This window comes from Chelonia mydas, chromosome 1 (genome assembly GCF_015237465.2).
Source record: "Chelonia mydas isolate rCheMyd1 chromosome 1, rCheMyd1.pri.v2, whole genome shotgun sequence".
Taxonomy (NCBI): domain Eukaryota; kingdom Metazoa; phylum Chordata; order Testudines; family Cheloniidae; genus Chelonia; species Chelonia mydas.
Genome location: NC_057849.1, coordinates 274,127,213 through 274,147,015, shown reverse-complemented (window position 1 = coordinate 274,147,015; position 19,803 = coordinate 274,127,213). Strand labels below are relative to the sequence as shown.

At 39.3% G+C, this 19,803-nt stretch overlaps 1 protein-coding gene across 2 annotated transcripts in view; it reads left to right on the top strand.

Moving 5' to 3' along the window:
* Positions 1–19,803, top strand: part of TMTC2 (transmembrane O-mannosyltransferase targeting cadherins 2) — a 366,556-nt gene that overhangs the window by 122,248 nt on the left and 224,505 nt on the right. For both annotated transcript variants that reach the window (XM_037885700.2, XM_043547034.1), the window contains exon 2: positions 15,594–16,164. In XM_037885700.2, coding sequence (XP_037741628.1) covers positions 15,594–16,164 — 571 coding nt within the window. The remainder of the gene's footprint in view (positions 1–15,593; positions 16,165–19,803) is intronic.

The window sequence follows — 19,803 nt, the reverse complement described above, 5'->3', positions numbered from 1 at the left end:
AAGGGACCCTGGTGGCTCTGGTCAGCACTGCTGACCGGGCTGTTAAAAGTCCGGTAGGCGGTGCAGTGGGGGCCCTTAGTGCTGGCTCTGCAGCTCCCAATGGCTGGGAACCGCAACCAATGGGAGCTGCGGGGGTGGCGCCTGTGGGTGCAAGGGGAGTGCATGGAGCCTCTCTGGCCGCCCATGCGCCTCGGGGCTACGCTGCAGGGAACACTCAGCTGCTTCCTGAGAGCCATGGTAAGCGCCTCCGGGACCCTGAACCCCCTCCCATACCCTAACCCTCTGCCACAGGCCAGAGCCCCCTCCTGCACCCCAAACCTCTCATCCCTGGCCCCACCCCAGAGCCTGCACTCCCAGCTGGAGTCCTCATGCCCCCACTGCACCCCAATTCCCTGCTCCAGCCCCGAGCCCTCTCCCGCAGCCAGAACCCCTCATTTTGGGCTCCACCCCAGAGCCTACACCCCTAGTCGGAGCCCTCAGCCCCTCCTGTACTCCAACCTCCTGCCCCAGCCCAGTGAAAGTGAGTGAGGGTGTGGGGGAGTGAACAACAGAGGGAGTGGGGATGGTGTGAGCTGGGGCGGGGCCTCAAGAAGGGGCAGGGGACTGGGCAGGGGTGTTCAGTTTTGTGCAATTAGAAAGTTGGCAACCCTACCAGTAAGGTTGATTTGAGGTACGATTTCTGCTAATAGCATTCAAGGTGAACTGAAACTGTCTTTCTTTTGTTCACCATCTACCTCCTAAAAGCTGTTCTAAAAATATATGAAGGAATAATTGCAGATTGTCCTGTTTTATGCTTGGAAATCTAAAAATTCTGCTGAAAGACTGAACACTTGCTCCAGGTAAAACAAACTCCCATGGTGTCACAGGATTGACCCCTAAAGTTTGGCTGTAGTTGTATTTTAGCTTATCCCTTCCATAAATTCGCAGTGCCAGATTCTGATCTCTGTGACGTTAATATAAATCAGGGATTATTACAATGTTAATCTGGATTTGCACCAACATAATTGAAATCAGAATGTAGCCTTATGTGGTCTGATAACCTTTTTTCATGGCATGGCTTTTAATCTAATCTTCATTTATGACAGCATCCAATAAAAGCCTTTTGAATGCCCTCCAATGAAAACTTACAGGCTAAATATTTACTTTTATATTTATTTTCTAACTTTTACACACTAGTTAAGAATGACCCTACTTTTAAATGCTTCAATACTACTTGGTGTGTAGAATTTTTTCATAGAGCAATTTAAACCTAAGCTAAACTGAAAAGTTTTAATTTTTTAAAAAAACTTATTCCTTATTTCATCACACTAAACTGGCTTTGTTTTCCATACTTGAGTTTCATTCCTTGAGGTTTTCCCTGTTTCCACAGACTATTCCATTGGAAGTACAGAATGGTTTGTGTGCAGTTTAACTTTGGGTCTGAGGCCTTAATCATCAGTAAGAATTCCTTTGCCCTCTTTTCTCCCTTGTCTTACTGGAAATAGCTACTCACAGTATACTCCCCTGTATCTCTCTACAAGAAAAATTAGAAATTTGGATTATGAAGATTGGGCAGTGGTGATTTTGAAGATTGGTATCAGCTGGTTGTCTGGTTCACTAAACACTTTTTGACTTCTGTATTATGTGACTTGGAATGTTTGAAGACTATGGCTGCCTAGCGCTCACATTAGATGCAGTAATATGGGAAAATCACCATAATTAACATCCCTTGAAAATATTAAAATAAAAAAAACCCATAAACCTTTTTAAGCCCTTAAAAGAAAAGCATTTTGGTATCCTAGCAAATATTTTCAAGGGGAAGGGAGCAACTACCAAAAAGAGAAAGAGGGAAGTAATTTTCTGCATGTTGCCTATAAAAATTTTCCAGCTACGGAGAGGGGGGCAGTTGTCTCATTATTGTTACCACTACCTCCTACATTTGTTTATTTAACCACCCAGGTAAGTCTTTTCTTAAATTCAGATTGTAAGCTCTTGGGTAAAGACTGTGCTTTATATTGCTATAAATATAAAGGTCACACAGGCGATAAACAAAAATTCACAGAAGCTCGTGACCTGTCCATGACTTTTACTAAAAATATCCATGACAAAATGGGTAGGGAGAGACGGGTCCAGCACGCAATGGTTCTGGGATCACCGCTGCCTGCAGGCAGCTGGGAAGTGGTGGGGGCTCCACCTTGGAGCTCCAGAGTCCCCATGCCACTTCAGTCCCCTTGCCGCTTGTGGCGGCTGAGAACTCTGAGATCCCCCCACCACACACAACGGCTGGGAGCTGTGCGGTCCCAGCTGACAGCTCCAGGCCTGCTGCTTCAGGGCTGAAGTCATGGAAGTCTCTGGAAGTCATAGATTCCATGACTTCTGCGACCTCCATGACAAAATCATAGCCTTAATGATAATTTCACTTGAGCAATATGAACTGGTGTATTTTTGTACATAGACCAGGTCTTCCAGATGCAAGCTAACCAAATATAAGCCAGGTTTAAATTAACGTAAGAGAGTGCAACTTTGTGTGTGCAGAGGTTTTACTACATTGGTTTAAATTAACATCTTCACTTGAACAGTGCAACTTTGTGTGTAGACAGGCCTTGATAATGAAGGTTTTTTTGGGGCAAATAAATACAAGGTTTGAGGAAAGGAAATTTATTTTCTGTAAGTAAGCACTTTTTATTCTCTTTGAGCTAAGGTAAGTAGACTGTTTCTGTGTCCTTGTTGTGCTTTGAGAAGTTTCCTCTATACTAATTTCTACCTCTGTACGCTCCCATGTATGTCTCACTGGAATAAAATCCAGGTTTTAGTATCTTTGGGATGTCTGTGGACCAGCCTATTTTAAGCTTTAACTTTAAAGTTAAACTCTTACTGAGTGGCAGAGGCCAGTATTTAGAAACAGTTATTTGCAATAGTCAAATGTTCTGGAATTTATTTGCAGCAAAGTATTTTGTTTAACTGCATGACTTTTTGTACAAACAAGGTTACTAAAATTAGGTTTTCAAAATTAGTGACTGACACAAATCTATATAAGAGAAACTCCTTTCTCTTCAAAAAACCAACCGCTCTCACAGTATACTCAAAAGAACAGAAACGTGTGAATGAGTGATTATTGCTGCATGAATAGCACAGCAAACCTAAACTGTCTCAGCTAATCCTCGGATTTATTTACTGTTTCAAGCTGGGATGTTTTATGTAGGTATAGTCAGCTTGTAAAACAAGGAATTTCTTCAAGCCCATTTTATAAATCTAGATAAAGTCAAATTTTTTCTTGTCTGCATCGCTTTAATTGCTATAGCTATTACATTTTGGAGCCTTGAAATGCCTCATATTTTCTTTAGTATTTTCCGTTCTGAGTTCCTGTATTTAGATGTAGTAAAGTTATTTATTTTATTTTATTTTATTTTTAAGAGGGAAAATAGGGAAGAGAAATAGTGTAGTGTCATGTTCTACCGTAGCACAGTAAATCTAATAAGGCCTGCTTGGCCCACTTTCATCAACTAAAATAGATTTGAAAGGTCAGCGGAGGTTCTAACTATGAATTCTGGCCATGTATCAGGAGCTGGCATTAAATTTTATATCAAAATCTTGAGCTATTTCCAAACTACTGGCTGGCCTGCAAAATGCTGCAAAAGAATAACCTAAGTGCTCATCATGCAAGAGCTTGATATCTCAGCAGAACAGAATTAGCCATAAAGTATTGTTTGGGGTAAACACCATGATGAACTGATGGAGAGAGGAGCACAACACATTTTTCTGGTTTAAGATTTAAATATCTGTTTCAACGAGGTTTCTTCAGAGAAAGATTGTGCACAGTAAGTGATTGTGTCTGCTCCCTGAGTTTCTCTAAGACACGAGCCATTCTTCTTATCCTACATTTATCTGCTACGTCCTGAGAACGGATTGTCAATACCTAACATCAGAAGATATTTAGTTCTCCACTACTCAAAATTCATTCCCCTCCACCCCCAATCTCTGGATACTAAAGCAGTGCTGGGCTATGCTATGCAGCAGCCTTAATTAGGGCTTCAGATTTCATGTAGTCTTGTGTGGGTGTGTTTTGAAGATGGTTTTGGTACCTAAAACAGAGGATATTTGAGGCACATCAAAGGTTACTACTAAGGCACGATGCTCTTCAATATATGGAAGCAGACTCAGAAATGAAATTTAGGATAGAGTGTACCTGAGCTTTTAGAAAGCCTTTGACAAGGTCCCTCACCAAAGGCTCTTAAACAAAGTAAGCAGTCACAGGATAAGAAGGAAGGTCCTCTCATGGATCAGTAAATGGCTAAAAGATAGGAAACAAAGGGTAGGAATAAATGGACAGTTTTCACAGCAGAGAGAGGTAAATAGTGGTTTCCTCCCGCGGACCAGTGCTGTTAAACATATTCATAAATGATCTGGAAAAGGGGGTGAACAGTGAGGAGGCAAAGTTTGCAGACAATACAAAGTTACTCAAGATAGTTAAGTTCGAAGCAGATTCTGAAGACTTACAAAGGGATCTCACTTAAGTGGGTGATTGGGCAGGAAAATGATAGATGAAATGCAGTGTTGATAAATTCAAAGTAATACACATTGGAAAACATAATCCTTGCTAAACATTCTAAATGATGGGGTCTAAATTGGCTGTTACCACTCAAGAAAGATCTTGGAGTCATTGTGGATAGTTCTCTGAAAACATCTCCTCGATGTGCAGCAGCAGTCAAGAAAGCGAACAGAATGTTAAGAACCATTAGAAAAGGGATAGATAATAAGACAGGAAATATCATAATGCCAGTATATAAATTCATGGTGTGTCCACAACTTGAATACTGTATGCAGTTCTGGTTGCCCCATCTAAAAAAAAAGATATATTAGAGTTGGAAAAAGTATAGAGAAGAGCAACAAAAATGATTAGGGGTATGGAACAGTTTTCGTATGAGGAGAGATTAAAAAGACTGGGACTGTTCAACCTGGAAAAGAAATGACTAAGGGGGAATACGATAGAGGTCTATAAACTCATAAATAGTGTGGAGAAAGTGAATAATGAAATGCTATTTACCCCTACATGTGAATGGGTCTCCCAATGAAATGAATAGGCAGCAGGTTTAAAACAAAACATAAGAAAGTACTTTGTCACACAACACATAGTCAACCTGTGGAACTTGTTGCCAGGGAGTGTTGTGAGGGCCAAAAGTATAACTGGGTTCAAAAAATAATTAAACAAGTTCGGGTAGGATAGGTCCATCAATGGCTATTAGCCAAGATGGTCAGGGACCCAATCCTGAGTGTCTTAAAAATCTGACTGCTAGAAGCTGGAACTGGATGGCAGTGGGTAGATCATTCAGTAAATTGCCCTGTTCAGTTCACTCCCTCTGAAGCATCTGGCATGGCCTCTGTGGGAAGACAGAATACTGAGCTAGATGGACCATTGGTATGATCCAGAATGCTCATTCTTATGTTCATAAGATTATTTTCTTATGGTATGATGGAAGAGAAGGAAATGTCTGAACACTTCAAAATTAGCTATTGAAAGGATCATATTTGAAGAGGACAATATTTTATATAGTATCTCAACCTTCTTGTAACCATGACATTTTTAACCTTTAGTTATTTAAAGCTTTCAAAGCCTTTTAGTCAATAAGAAAATCAATAAACTGCAGCACACTTCTTTAGTGAAATCCAGCTAGTGCCCAACAGCATTCCAGTGTTGTACACTACTGTTTCTGTCACTCCTAAGCCACTCTTCCTTGTTTGGAATAATGCAGAGAGAATTCTTCATTCAAAAAGTTATTTGGGGTTTAGGAACTGGCAATTAATGGGCTACTGGTTGCCATCTTGCATAGCGGTAATAAAAAAAAATCAAAGCACAGTTTCTAAATTCTCAAGTCCATTGTGTTTGACTGTAATTTTCACTAATTTCAACTTTTTTTTTTTTTCACATTCTGGAAATGTTATGTCACTCTGAAAGATAATTCTCTTCAAGGGTATTCTGGAATTTGTAAAATGTTGAAAGGATACAGTACCTTATACTGTGGTATTAGACATCACAAGGGGTTATGGCACATTTGTGAAGTTGTAACCTTTCTCTATGCATTTTGTTCTTGTCTTTGTATTAATGTTTTGATAGTCCTTGTGAATGTGTGAAGCTAAATCTAGCTCCCTTCACTCTTACAAAGCTATGATTCATGTACGTCCCAGTTCAGGAAACGCCTTCCGCATAGAGCTGTGTGGAAAAACTGATTTATTGGTTTGCTGGCAGTTCCAGAAAATAAAATAAAATTTGCGTTTGGGTCAAAGTGAAACTGATTTTTTAAAAAAAAAAAAATATTCAGTAGTGAATCAAAGTTGGAAAAATGTATTTCAGGTCAAACAAAAGGTTTTGTTTGACTCCCCCAAAAGATTTTTTTTTTTTTTTTGGCTGGGAGACTTTCAATAAAAGCAAAGGAAATGAAGAGTTAGATTCACAAAGGAGGAAGTGGTGATGTTCTCCCCTTTTACAGCCAGTGGTTAGGGCACTCATATAGGAGGAGGGACACTCAGGTTTCAATCCTTGCTCTGGAGCAGGGATTTGAACACACATCTCACCTGGAATTGAGGAGTGCCAAGCTATTGGCTCTTCTGGGATGGATGCCTCTCCTATTGAAGCTGTTTCACTCTGTGTAAATAATATTCATTGGCACAGGACTGAAACCTGGGTGTCTCCCCTTCTCAGGTGAGTTCCCTCAGCACTGGGTCACAGTCTTTTTCCCAGTGGCTCTGGCCCAATGACTGTTAGAGAAAATTATAGGGTATAATCCCTGAGACATGGAGTATAAGATGAGCAGCAGCATCACCACCACCTCCTTCTCAACCACCACCCATTTTGTGAATGGTACCCAAATCTAGTCTGAAAAAATTAAAATATATTATTTCAGAAATATCAAAATGAATTGTTTTGACATGGATTTTTTTTCATAGAATGAAACAATTAGCTGAAATAGACACAAATTCACAAAATGTTTCAGTTGACCTGACTCTGCATTTTTTTGGTAACAGCTTTCAGATTAAAAATTTGCCCACCTCAATTTAAGCTTGTGGTTATGCGCTTTGCTGATCTGTGGCTGTTTCTGAGTAGGAATGACCTTAAAGGCCCGATACATGTTGTTTTTTTTCAGTTACTTCACTAAGATAACGGGGTTTGCTATGGAACTACTGTTACTGATGGTCCAGGACTTATCAATACTATAATCATTTTTTATATCTTATTCCAGGGCCCATATACCAGCAACATATTCAGTGCATAGTTCTTTCTTGCTGTGTTACATTACACAAGATAAATGATTTCCCTCTTCAGTGTGACATGGGTAAATCTGTTTATACTCATATAAAAGATCCATCGTATTGGCAGAAGTTTACTAGGCACAGTATAAAGAAGTAGGCTTGATACTGACTTTATTTTTCTATATTGCAGCTTTTTCCTTTTAATCAGATACATGTATATCTCTGTGAGAAAGGTGAGGTTTAGTACATACACCCCACGTCAGTATCTCCAATTGGCTAGGTTAGGCGGCTCCCTGCTTATTGTGCTGGCTTTTGTGGATCTCAGTCTAAGGGTCCTATCAGTCCCCATGCATTGTATAGGGAGTCTAGGTGCCTAACTCAGGCTTTGTGAATCAGTGTTGTTCCTGTAATTTTCTAGGTGCCTAAAGGTTAGGTATTGTATCACAATGCCTAACTTCTTTTGAGCATTCAGGACTAAATCCTTAGTGCTTTTAGGTACTTAAACATTTGAATGACTTAAGTTTTAATGTGTTGATGCTGGGCTAAACTGTTAAGACATTATATGCACTTGGAAAAATTTTCTGACTTTGCAAAGTATCAATAACTCTTGCTAGTGGTTTTAGTGGCAGAGGTCTGACTTACAGTATTCCAAAAGGATCTCAGGAATAAAGAAATGGAGCTTTACCAGTACAGCATGTTGCTAGACTTCTGTCTTTTGACGTGAGCCCAAGTGGGACAACAGACTCTTGCATGTATTTAGGTGTTCTCCTTTTGGTAAAAATATGTTCTGTACTTCAAATACTGATGTTCATTTTAAACATGTGGGGACCATTAGCAATGTTAAAGCTGGACACATGGTTTAATGTGTTATATCATTTTAAAACGTCACATCTGGTTTTTTACCCTGATGATAACACCTGGATCAGTTTAGCACTAGCCTATACATTTAGGACATATATAGCTGTTAATTTCAAAAACATCTGTTGATTTTTGTGAGTGTGAACTATTGCATCTTTCACATTCTTGGAGTTTGTTGAAACAGTCTTGCTTGAGTCATGTTTGTGCTCCTAAGTGTGCACAGATACAGGCAAATAAATATTCTATAGCTGGTGCTAGAGATTTTTTTTGTTTCGATGGGGAGATAGGAATTGTTTTGCCATCAGAGCTTTTGTCTTTATCAGACTTCCATTTTCAGATGTGTTGATGGCTGACTATAAGAATTTTTTTTTCAAAACCAATCCATTTTGATACTATGAGTAAGACATCCCATTCTCCTGGGACGTCTGAAATGGGCAGGCATTAAAAATTGAAGAAAGTAGGTTCTCTGAACAAGTCGGCAAATCTTGTCTGTGGCTGGCTGAAAGTAAAAATGCCAGTTGTGTTGGAGCTTTGAAAAACAACTTCCCCTGTGACCTGCTGCCTTTTAGAGAGAGCAGAGTTTACAGTTCTTCTTCAGAGCTGTGAATGCCTTTGGAATTTCTTTTTTATGTCCATTAGCAAGATTGGACCAATCTGCAGGCTATAACCCAAAGGAAAACTATTAGTTACGAGAGGGGGAGAAGACAGTGCTAATGTGGCATTTTGTAGTTTCTTTTATCCCAGCGTCTCTCCCAGAGCCAACAATTAATACTACTTCTATCTGTGCAGAACTCAGAATATTGCGAGTGCAAGAGCCATTATAGGGAACATGTCAGCAGTGTTTTCCAAGGTGTTAAGAGCTGCTCTTAAAATTGCTCTTGAATTGGTTACTCAGTGAGGGGAGCAAAATTAACAGTTATTTCTTTGCTTCTTAATTTAATACAAGTAACAATTAATTTTTGAATAGCAAAACAAACAAATGAAAAAACTTGCTTGTTAGTCTCCTTTAGGGTTTTTTATTTGGGGGAAAACGATAAGCTATTTAATGCGGACTATACATGCACAGCTGTAAGTATAGGGGAAGTGGTATAGTGAATGTCTTTCCAGTTCAGTCCTGCAGTGGTTATCTTAGGTGCTGTAGTTTTTGTCCATCTCCAAGGAGTTTGAAGTAACAATTCCCAGGAGTGCCTTTTTGGCACATGCTATAATATTTATTTGTTTGTGCCCTATTGACTTAAAATGGGAATTAATTAGAATATTTAGAAAGAAGAATAAATCTCTAGAATTGTGTTTCTCCTTTCTTCTTACCCATTTTTGAATTTAGGGGACAAGTGTTTTCAGGCCTCTGAGTGAGGATTATTATCTCTTCCTTTACTCAGGTCTGTTCATTTCCCCCCCTCTTTCTTTTGCTGGCCTCTTCTTGCTAGTGAGTTCCTGTTATGATCCCTCACTTTTTAATCACTTGCACCTTTTAATAGGAGTTTAAGAGAAGCAGCTTTCTCTGAGAATATCATCAATGCCATTCCATAAAATAATTATACCTGTAGCGTAAGACCACAGACTTTCAACTCTTTCTTCAGCTGTGTTCAGGTTTAAGTTATCATCTGTAAGTGCCTCATTTCTAATGGGTAGACGGTTTAGGTAACCCTAACCCTACCATCACTGGGGTCTGGATTGCCTTACTGAATGATTATTAAGTTTGAGCCACAGATTGTTCTGAATTGTGCAGTTGAAATAAATCTGGTAAACTTCCAGAATGGTCAGGCAAGATCAACCGATGAACAAGTACATGTTCTTGGTTTAAGGAATTGCCTCTTGAAACCTTACTAAGCTATTATGATGTAAACTGATAATTTTCTTTCCTAGGATTGAGAGTCCACAAGTCTGTTTCATGGTAGCACAGAAAGTCAGTGCCACTTTGTGGTACCTTTTTTTTTAATACTTCAGCCTAGTTTAAAATTCACATTTCTTTCCCATTTTCCATTCTCCTTTTAGAGAGTGGTATTGGAGAATACTTTCTCAATGAGCTCTGGGGATTATGTACTCTATGAATGTTTGTGTAGTATGGTCTATCTTCAGACAGCAATAGTGAAACTTCCTATTCCTTGCTTTTTAAAAGTTGACGTTTGCAATATGCCTTAGTACTGCCTGGTTCTTCTGATGTTTTTATGAAAATTGTATTCCTGCATCCTTTTGTGCAATGAATGACAAAAATGTTGGCCAAGAATGTTTTTTATTAGATTGCATAATATGAAACAGTGGTAGCTGAATGCTAGCCAGCGGCCTATGGGAGACTGCCTCTTCGCTGCAGGACACTTAACTTTTGTTTAATTGTGTTTCCTCACACTCCAGAGCATGATCAGAGTCCTCTTTACTTATAAACTGTTCAGAAAAAAATAATCAGAGGGAATGAATTTGTCAGTACTGTAGATTTTGGAGCAGAGAGGAGATAGACTGTGATATGACTTAAACCATCAAGTAAATGCTATGGAACCAGCAAGTTCTGTGTTGTTTTTTTTTTTAAATGAAATTTACTGGATAATGCTAGAATATGCTATCTCGCGTGCATGCACTGCAGCTCTCCTGAAACTTCAGAGATGTCAGGTGGATTTTATACCTAAGCCGAATGTGATACATAAGTGTGGTACATAAAATATTAAATCAAGGCTTGCAGATCAAGAGCTCTAAACTGGAAAGGGTTAGAGTTATGACAGATTTGTTGCTAGGTCTGTAAAGAATACTTGAGTGACAGTGGTTTTAGACTGCACGTGCTTCTTTGCAAATATGAGACAGGTATAGTTAGCTTCTGGAGGGAAGGAGAATATGGATGATGTGTCTAGTCACGAAGGGAAGTCTTTACAAGAAGTACGAATTTGTACCCTACTTCACTCCTTATTAAATGTAGCTGATCTATTGGGGAAGTACTGTGTTGTACGTTATGTTATTCCTGTGTATTAATGGTCATCATCATTTAATGACTCTGATATTTAAAACAGTTACTTATATGGTTTTTGTAATGGTGTTTATCATTGTTCTTAGAAAAGTGGCCAAAACCACACACATACACATTCTGCCTGAGTTAGGGCAGTGGCAGATGCACTGCCATTTTATCCTTTGGGGTTTCTGCCTCGGAGAATATATTTAACTTTTAAAGGGGATTCCATACTACGTCAGTGTATCTTTCAGTCACTCTTAGCCATGCTCTCTGGGAGGCTGATTTATCTGTGCCAGTGCTGCCATCCCCGTATAATCTATATGTCAGCTGAGGCCTTGAACTTTGTTATCCCAAAAAACAGTTGTAATTCTGTGCAGTATCTAGCCCTAAACCTGCTCCAGTCTCATGTGAATTTCTGTTCCTTTGTGGGTTGCTCTCAAATCTGTTATCGCCAATTGTGAAATCACAAACAGAGGATCTGTTCAGATTTCCGAAAGAGCAGGAGCAGATAAAAGCTTTAAAAACAAAAATTATCCCCTCAAAATAAAAGAAGTCCTCTACTAGTCGTAGTGAAATGAAAGTGTTTGTGGGGTTGGGAAAACAAACACAGGCAACCTGATTCATGGTAGAAGCAGAACTCAAAATGAAAAATGTAAACTGTTTAAGAGGCATGATCAGATCTTTAAAGGATTTATGGCGACCTCTTCATAACCTCCATACGTGCAGAGACAAAAGGACATGCAGACACTAAGCATGTCTAAAGGCATTAGAGGAATGTGCTTTAGACAATGAAACTGCTGAGCTACATGGCATTTAGAGTATTTGCATGGAGTTGCTACAGTTTAGCATATAAGCATTTTTTATTAAAGAAATGTCACTCTTACACAAAGTCCCTTAAAATAATGGGATAAAAAATAAGATGGCCTATATGAGACTCTTGAGACCACTTTTTATATTTTTGCTGCTAAAGTGTCTCTTATATCCTTTCTAGTGCAGGAAAGGACTTCAGCTTCAACATTTACTTTCAGATCTGAATTTCAGGCCTTTCCTCGTCCCTGTCTAAATTTAAAGACTTGATTTTGGCCCATCTCTCTAGTGCGTGTGCATGTGTGTCCATGTGGAAGGAGTGAGTATGGAAAAACATATTGTTCTATCTCTGTGTTCCATGTTGTTGAAGAAGAACCTTCATGTCATAGTGTTCTAGTAACTCTTTTCTCAACATATTGGGTAGAATCCTGGCCCCTTTGAATTCAGTGGGAATTGTCCATCAACTTCGCAGAGTCATAGATTGTAAAACCAGATGGGACCTTTGTGATCATCTGACCTCCTGCATAACACAGTGTCAAGGTTCCTCCCCCACTCTGAACTCTAGGGTACAGATGTGGGGACCTACATGAAAAACCTCCTAAGCTTATCTTTACCAGCTTAGGTCAAAACTTCCCCAAGGTACAAAATATTCCACCCTTTGTCCTTGGATTGGCCGCTACCACCACCAAACAAATACTGGTTACTGGGGGAGAGCTGTTTGGACACGTCTTTCCCCCCAAAATACTTCCCAAAACCTTGCATCCCACTTTCTGGACAAGGTTTGGTAAAAAGCCTCAGCAATTTGTCTAGGTGACTAGAGACCCAGACCCTTGGATCCTAAGAACAATGAACAATCCTCCCAACACTTGCACCCCCCCCCCTTTCCTGGGAAATGTTGGATTAAAAAGCCTCACCAATTTGCATAGGTGACCACAGACCCAAACCCTTGGATCTGAGAACAATGAAAAAGCATTCCGTTTTCTTACAAGAAGACTTTTAATAGAAATAGAAGTAAATAGAAGTAAAGAAATCACCTCTGTAAAATCAGGATGGTAGATACCTTACAGGGTAATTAGGTTCAAAACATAGAGAATCCCTCTAGGCAAAACCTTAAGTTACAAAAAAGACACACAGACAGAAATAGTCATTCTATTCAGCACAATTCTTTTCTCAGCCATTTAAAGAAATCATAATCTAACGCATACCTAGCTAGATTACTTACTAAAAGTTCCAAGACTCCATTCCTGTTCTATCCCCGGCAAAAGCAGCATACCAACAGACACTCAGACCCTTTGTTTCTCTCCCTCCTCCCAGCTTTTGAAAGTATCTTGTCTCCTCATTGGTCATTTTGGTCAGGTGCCAGCGAGGTTACCTTTAGCTTCTTAACCCTTTATAGGTGAGAGGAGCTTTCCCCTGGCCAGGAGGGATTTCAAAGGGGTTTACCCTTCCCTTTATTTTTATGACACACAGGCCATAGGACTTCCCTGAATTAAATCTGGTTTGAACTAAAGCATATCTTTTTAGAAAAAAATCCAATCTTGATTTAAAAGTTTCTTGTGATGGAGAATCCACCACAGTCCTTAATAAGTTGTTCCAGTGATTAATTACTCTCGCTGTTAAAAATGTATGCCTTATTTCCAGTCTGAATTTGTCTAGCTTCAACTTCCAACAAAAAAAATCTTGTTTTACCTTTGTCTGCAAGACTGAAGATACCTCTTATCAAATTTCTGCTCTTTGGTACTTACAGACTGTGATCAAGTCACCCCTTAAGTTTCTCTTTGTTAAGCTAAATAGATTGAGCTCCCTTAGGCTCTCATTGTAAGGCATAAAGAAAAGGAGTACTTGTGGCACCTTAGAGACTAACCAATTTATTTGAGCATAAGCTTTCGTGAGCTACAGCTAAGGGATGTTTTCCAATTCTTTAATAATTCTCTTGGTTCTTCTTTGAATGCTCTCCAATTAATCAACATCCTTCTTGAACTGTAGACTAGAACTGGACACATTACTCCAGTAGCGGTCACATCTGTGCCAAATAGAGGTTTTATAACCTGTCTACTCCTTCTTGATATTCCCCTGTTTATACTTCCAAGCACCTCACTAGATCTTTAGGCCACAGCATCACACTGGGAGCTCATGGTCAGTTGATTATTCACCATGACCCCCAAGTCTTTTTCAGGGTCACTGCTTCCCAGAATAGAGTTCTCCATCCTGTTAACTGTGGCCATTAAATAAGACTACAGTGGAACTAGGATTCCATCCCTTCTCTTTAGAGAGCAGGACACTCTAAAAATGGGTTTTTACAAATTGTGAAGCATGTCAGTGAAGTAAAAGGCATATCCATCTGCTCCTTTGCTCTGGGGTGTTCTCTAACTGTGTCCTGTCACTGGAAAGAACTGTGAAGTGATTTTTCAGTTCACTGGTGCACATGTTTTCCACAATATATTGCAGCCTCTTGGTGAAAATAAATGTGATTTGGCAAACGAATTGCATTAGCTGTGGCCTCTTCGTGCCATGTGATGTTTTTGGTAAATGTGTGGGGTTATCTGTTCTATAAATTTGGTCCCAGTTGGGAAGGTAGTCCCTGACACAGATGTTTCTATAACTAGCAAATCTGAACTCAGAGACTATCACTGACTATATTTGTACAACTCCTAGTACAATGGAGCTTCGACCTGATTGGATTCTAGGTGCTACTGTAATATAAATGTTTAGTAATAATAATAATAGTGTCCATTCTGTGTTTAATAGTTAGAACAAGTCATCTTGAAACAAGAATTTTATAAAAATTGCTTCACATATGGGGGCAAGCTATTATTTGCACACTGGCCATCTATTTAAGCTGGGTGGGTCTAACACCTTCTCCCATATTGTGATTTGTAAATACAGATTATAGGATTGGTAAGAATAAATAGTTTTGCAAATGTTATGGTGGACAGGTTTCTACTGAGCTGAATGTAGACATGCAGACTGCGAATGGATAAAACTAAGCCCTTAAACTAAGTTTCACTTTTATGGTAAGGTAGCCACAGCATAGAATTCATAGAGTACTACATCTTAAAATGTAAAATATAAATCTTATAAATTTAAGATATTCGAAGAAAAGGTGGAATTGTATCCTTAACATACTCTGTATTCTGGCCACACCTACGGCATTCTCTGAGAATTCTATGTCAGGCAAAATATATACAGGAAAGACTATGAACGGGCCAATGTAGAAGCACAAAATATGCATACATTTAGTGACTTCATTATTGTAGTTATTGTTCATCCATGACAGTAAGAATCATTCTCACATCTAAATTAAAATTTGAGTATGAAAGGCCAGCTGGGGTTTTAATTCTGAATTGCTCGAGGATCAGTTGTTTCAACAATGTTTGTCAGTTTTTCATATTTCTTTTACATTTTAATTATAACCCATCAAATCTTAAGTGATTGCTCATGGGTTAGACTCAGATGAATGTCATCGAAGGGTGTTTTATTTAATGGCTTCAGCATAACATCTGTTTCTAATGTTTTAAAAGCCAATTTATATGGAAATTTATTTTAGAAAAAGTCAATAGATACAGACACTTTTAACACCTCTTGTGTTCTAGTAAAATTTCAGACCTCAAAGTAAAATAGCATTGACATAATGCCATTTTCTTGCTTGCACAACATAAAGAATAACTAAACAAGGACCTGTTTTCATTGCCGTAGCAATATGATTGTATCTTCTCAGTTGTGTCTTTCTGACTGTTTGATTCATTTCTTTGTTTTTATTTTTTAATAGCCGAGCTATCAAGACAAACCAGGATCTTCTGCCAGAAACCCCCTGGACCCACATATTCTACAACGATTTTTGGGGAACCCTCCTCACCCACAGCGGGAGTCACAAGTCCTACCGACCTCTCTGCACGCTCTCCTTTCGCATTAACCATGCCATTGGAGGCATGGAGCCTTGGAGCTACCACCTTGTAAATGTCCTGTTACACGCTGCAGTCACCGGGCTTTTCACAAACTTCTCCAGAATCTTGTTTGGGGATGGATATTGGACCTTAATCGCAGGCCTGCTGTTTGCGTCTCATCCCATCCACACTGAAGCAGTGGCAGGAATTGTGGGGAGGGCTGATGTTGGAGCCTGCTTTTTTTTTCTGCTCTCTTTGATGTGTTACGTTAAACATTGCTCTACAAGAAGCTACTCAGCCAGCACTTGGGGCTGGATCTTGGGGACAGGACTCTGTGCTGGCTGCAGCATGTTGTGGAAGGAGCAAGGAGTGACTGTTCTAGCAGTTTCAGCAGTTTATGACGTCTTTGTGTTTCACAGGCTGAAAATGCACCAGATCATTCCTTCTATATATAAAGTAAGTAACTCTCTGCCTGCCTTAGTTATTTGTTTTATAAAGCAGCAATCACTAAATTAATCAGATACCAACTTTATCTTCAGGTATGGCTTAGCAGGGATGCCAGCCCTCTGTGAAAAAGCACAGATGCCTTATACTGAAAGTATAATTAAAACCATTCAGTAATTTTTTTTTTTTTTTTTTGGTATTAGTGCCTGGCATTTAAACCATGTGGTATTACCCATCTTTTCATGCTGGAGATGTATTTCATTCATTTGCTCCCATCTCTTCCAGTCTTTCCACTCTGTTTACCATCTAGCTCTTGGTATTTAGCTCCTTTTCCCATGCTGTTATCTCCTTGTATCTTGCCAATTCAGCTTACTGTGGTTGAGTATGCAAGTGCATCAGCTGATATAAATCTACAAGCCTCCCTGAAGTAAAGACAGAGCACTTAGTGTTCAGGTTCAACAGAAATGCACAGGACCTGAATTTAGGGCTCTGGCATATTTTTCCCCCTAGTAGGAGCTGCCATGCAGATGTATTACAACCTCCTCCAGAAGAAATATTTCTCAGAATGGAACTAGTGGCTAACAAGCAAAACTGAGAAGTCTTCTCTGTTGTTTGCATTAGAGCAGTGCCTAGAAGTCCCATCTGAGACCAGGGCTCCATTGTGCTTTGCGCTGTACAGAGTAAGAGAAAAACTGACCAAAATTTTTCTGATGAATCAATTTCCCATTGGAAAATGCAGATTTGAAAATATCGAAACGTTTCATGGGAACATATCAGTTTCACTATTTTTGATGGTAAATTATCAAAATGTTTAGTTCAATGAGGTCAAAGCACTTTGTTTTGACATCTGATATTATAAAAGTCTAAATGAAGCCCTTCACCTTTATTGAAATGAATTACTTTGGAAATTTCGTTTTGTGGGAAATTTTGAAATTTCAACTTTTTGCTCCAATTCAAGACTAAAAGAAATTCTGAAATGCTTGAATTTCCCACAGAATGGACATTCCAAGTTTCAGTCAGCTCACTTTAAGAGACAAGTCCCAGCCTTGATGAGTTTATGATGACAGGGCAGACAGAAGGTGGGACCTAGCAGTCTTCTGCTAAACTGGTGTGAAGTGTCAACTTACATTAAACACTTTGTTTACTCGGGTGTTTGTCTGAGAATGTAAGAACGCTTCTGAGCACAGTTGCCAACTTTCATGTGGTAAATAAGCACACCGACTTTCACAATAAGCCAAAAATCAAGCTAATCCCATTTCAAAACAAGGCCAAAACAAGTCAATCCCTAAGAACCCCAACACTCTGTGACTAGATCCCTCCAGCGTGCAGTCTGAGACTGTGGTGGGCCCGCTGTGTACCCCGACACTCTCCCCCCACCTTACCCCTGCTTGCCAAGAGCTGATCAAAAAAAAGAAGCAACAAGCTACAAGCCAAAAACTAGCAAACAAGCAACTCACAAGCCAACAAGAAGCCCAATTTCTGTGTTTTTTTCCGTGGGTTTGGCATGTCTGCTTCTGAGAGCCAATGAACAAATAGCATGAGTATACTAAATAGTGACTTCTGTGAAAAGAAAGTGTGTACGTGTATTTAACTGCAATTTGCATTTTAAAGTTATATGGTGGGAATTTTCACATGTTTGGTACATAATTCTGTAGTCATGTTTGAAAATGTCACTCATTATCCACAGAAGAAAATGAGGGATAAAACTCTATTTTTATTCCTACTGTGTACATATTTCCTAATATGTCAAATTTGAAATATATTTTGTTGGTGTTCCTATCTAAACTAAACCACAAACCCTTTTCTCTTCTTATGATCAAAATCCTCTCATGAATCCTTCTCCCAATTCTGTCTTCACACCTGGACTGAAGGCAAGCTGTTGATTTTGATTCCATGGAATAACTAAAATTAGGAGAGTCATGAGGAGTCAAGATGGAAACAAACACAGTTTTAGGCAGGGGATTTGCTGCTCAATTCTATCCCATCCACTTCAGCTTTGTATCTGTGTAATTTATTTCCTTTCCCTGAGTGGAGGATTTCATATCTACCGTAGAGTATCAAGTCTTCGTATTTTTCGTTTGTTTGTTAAATTTATGTTGTTTTTTTTGGCAAATAACACTGAGGCTGTTGTTTTTGTTTTTGAAGATTTACACCACATGCACAGGGAACATGGCTCATGGCGGCACTTCTCAGGAGAGCAGAAGGCCAGGGCTGGGTTGCTGCTATGTACAGGGCTTTGTCAGGAGCACACGAGGAAATTAATCTGGATTATGAGACATGAGACATCTGAATCCAATCCTTCTTAAAACCTGTGTGTTCGGGGACAGGACCACCATCCACATTCATCATCCTGTGTGTTGGATGGGATGCCCCTTCAACAGCCTTGCTCTTAAGAGCCGACTCTTGTACCTATAGAGTGTGAGAGTTGTGATGTCCTTACCACGCAGGTGCAAATTAAGAGAAAACACTCTGATGCATTGCCAAACTTGCTCAGTCAGCATCTGAATTATCATATGAAATAAATCTATAAAACTAGATAAATATAGATTTGACTTTGAGGTGTCCAATGTGATGATAGTAATAGAACTATTGACTTTCTGTAAATATGGTTAAGTTGTCACAGTCCCTAAAACCTATTCTTCCTTCATCGTCTGCGATCCCTGATGCCCGGACTTCTTTGATGTTTGGTTCTCTCTTCCTGTGTACTTGCTTCTGTTTTGGTGGTATTAGCAAATTCAGTCACAGATTAATTTAGACTAAAACTCCAGGCAAAGGCATGAAGCAGCGGTACTGGTTGTAGGGAGACCCTTGGGTATTTTGTGTTTCAAAAAAGCCTCTGGACAACACACACATATCCTGAACTGGGCGGCAACCATTAGGCAGTACCACTGTTGGAAAGTTAAATGCTTCTTGATTTCAAATCTCAAAGTGGAATGCAATTTGGGTTAAAGTGATCATGAAAAGATGGATTTCACAAGGAAAGGAAAGGAAGGTGAGAAGCAGAATAAGGACAATGCACTTTAGAAAAGCACATCTTAACAAACTTAGAAAATTGGTTGGTTAGTAAGGTCCCATGGAAAGAAAATCTAAGGGATAATGGAGTTCAGGAGAACTGGCAGCTTCTCAATGAGAATATTAAATACACAACTGCAAAACTGCAAACTAGCTCAGTTCAGAGGAAGGATAGGAAGAATGGTAAGAGGCCAATGAACTTCCATCAGGAGCTCTTTAATGACCTGAAAATCAAAAAGAAACCCTAAAAAAAAAAAAAAAAGTGGAAACATGGACAAATTGCTAAGGAGGAGTACCAAAGTATAGCACAAGCATGAAGGGACAAAATCAGAAAGGCAAAGACACAAAATGAGTAGCACCGAGCAAGGGCCATAAAAAGCAATGACAAAGGGTTCTTTGAATACATTAGGTGCAAGAGAAAGACAAAGGAAAATGTAGGTCCTCTACTCAGCTTGGAAAGAGAGCTAATCACTGATGACCTCTAAAAAAGGCTTAGCTGTTTAATACCTATTTTGCTTGTTTTCTTTAAAAAGGTAAATTGTGACCAAATACTTAACACAATTAATATTAACAATGAGGGAGAAGGAACAAGTCAAAAGAGGGAAAGAACAGGTTAAAGAATATTTAGGTAAGTCAGAT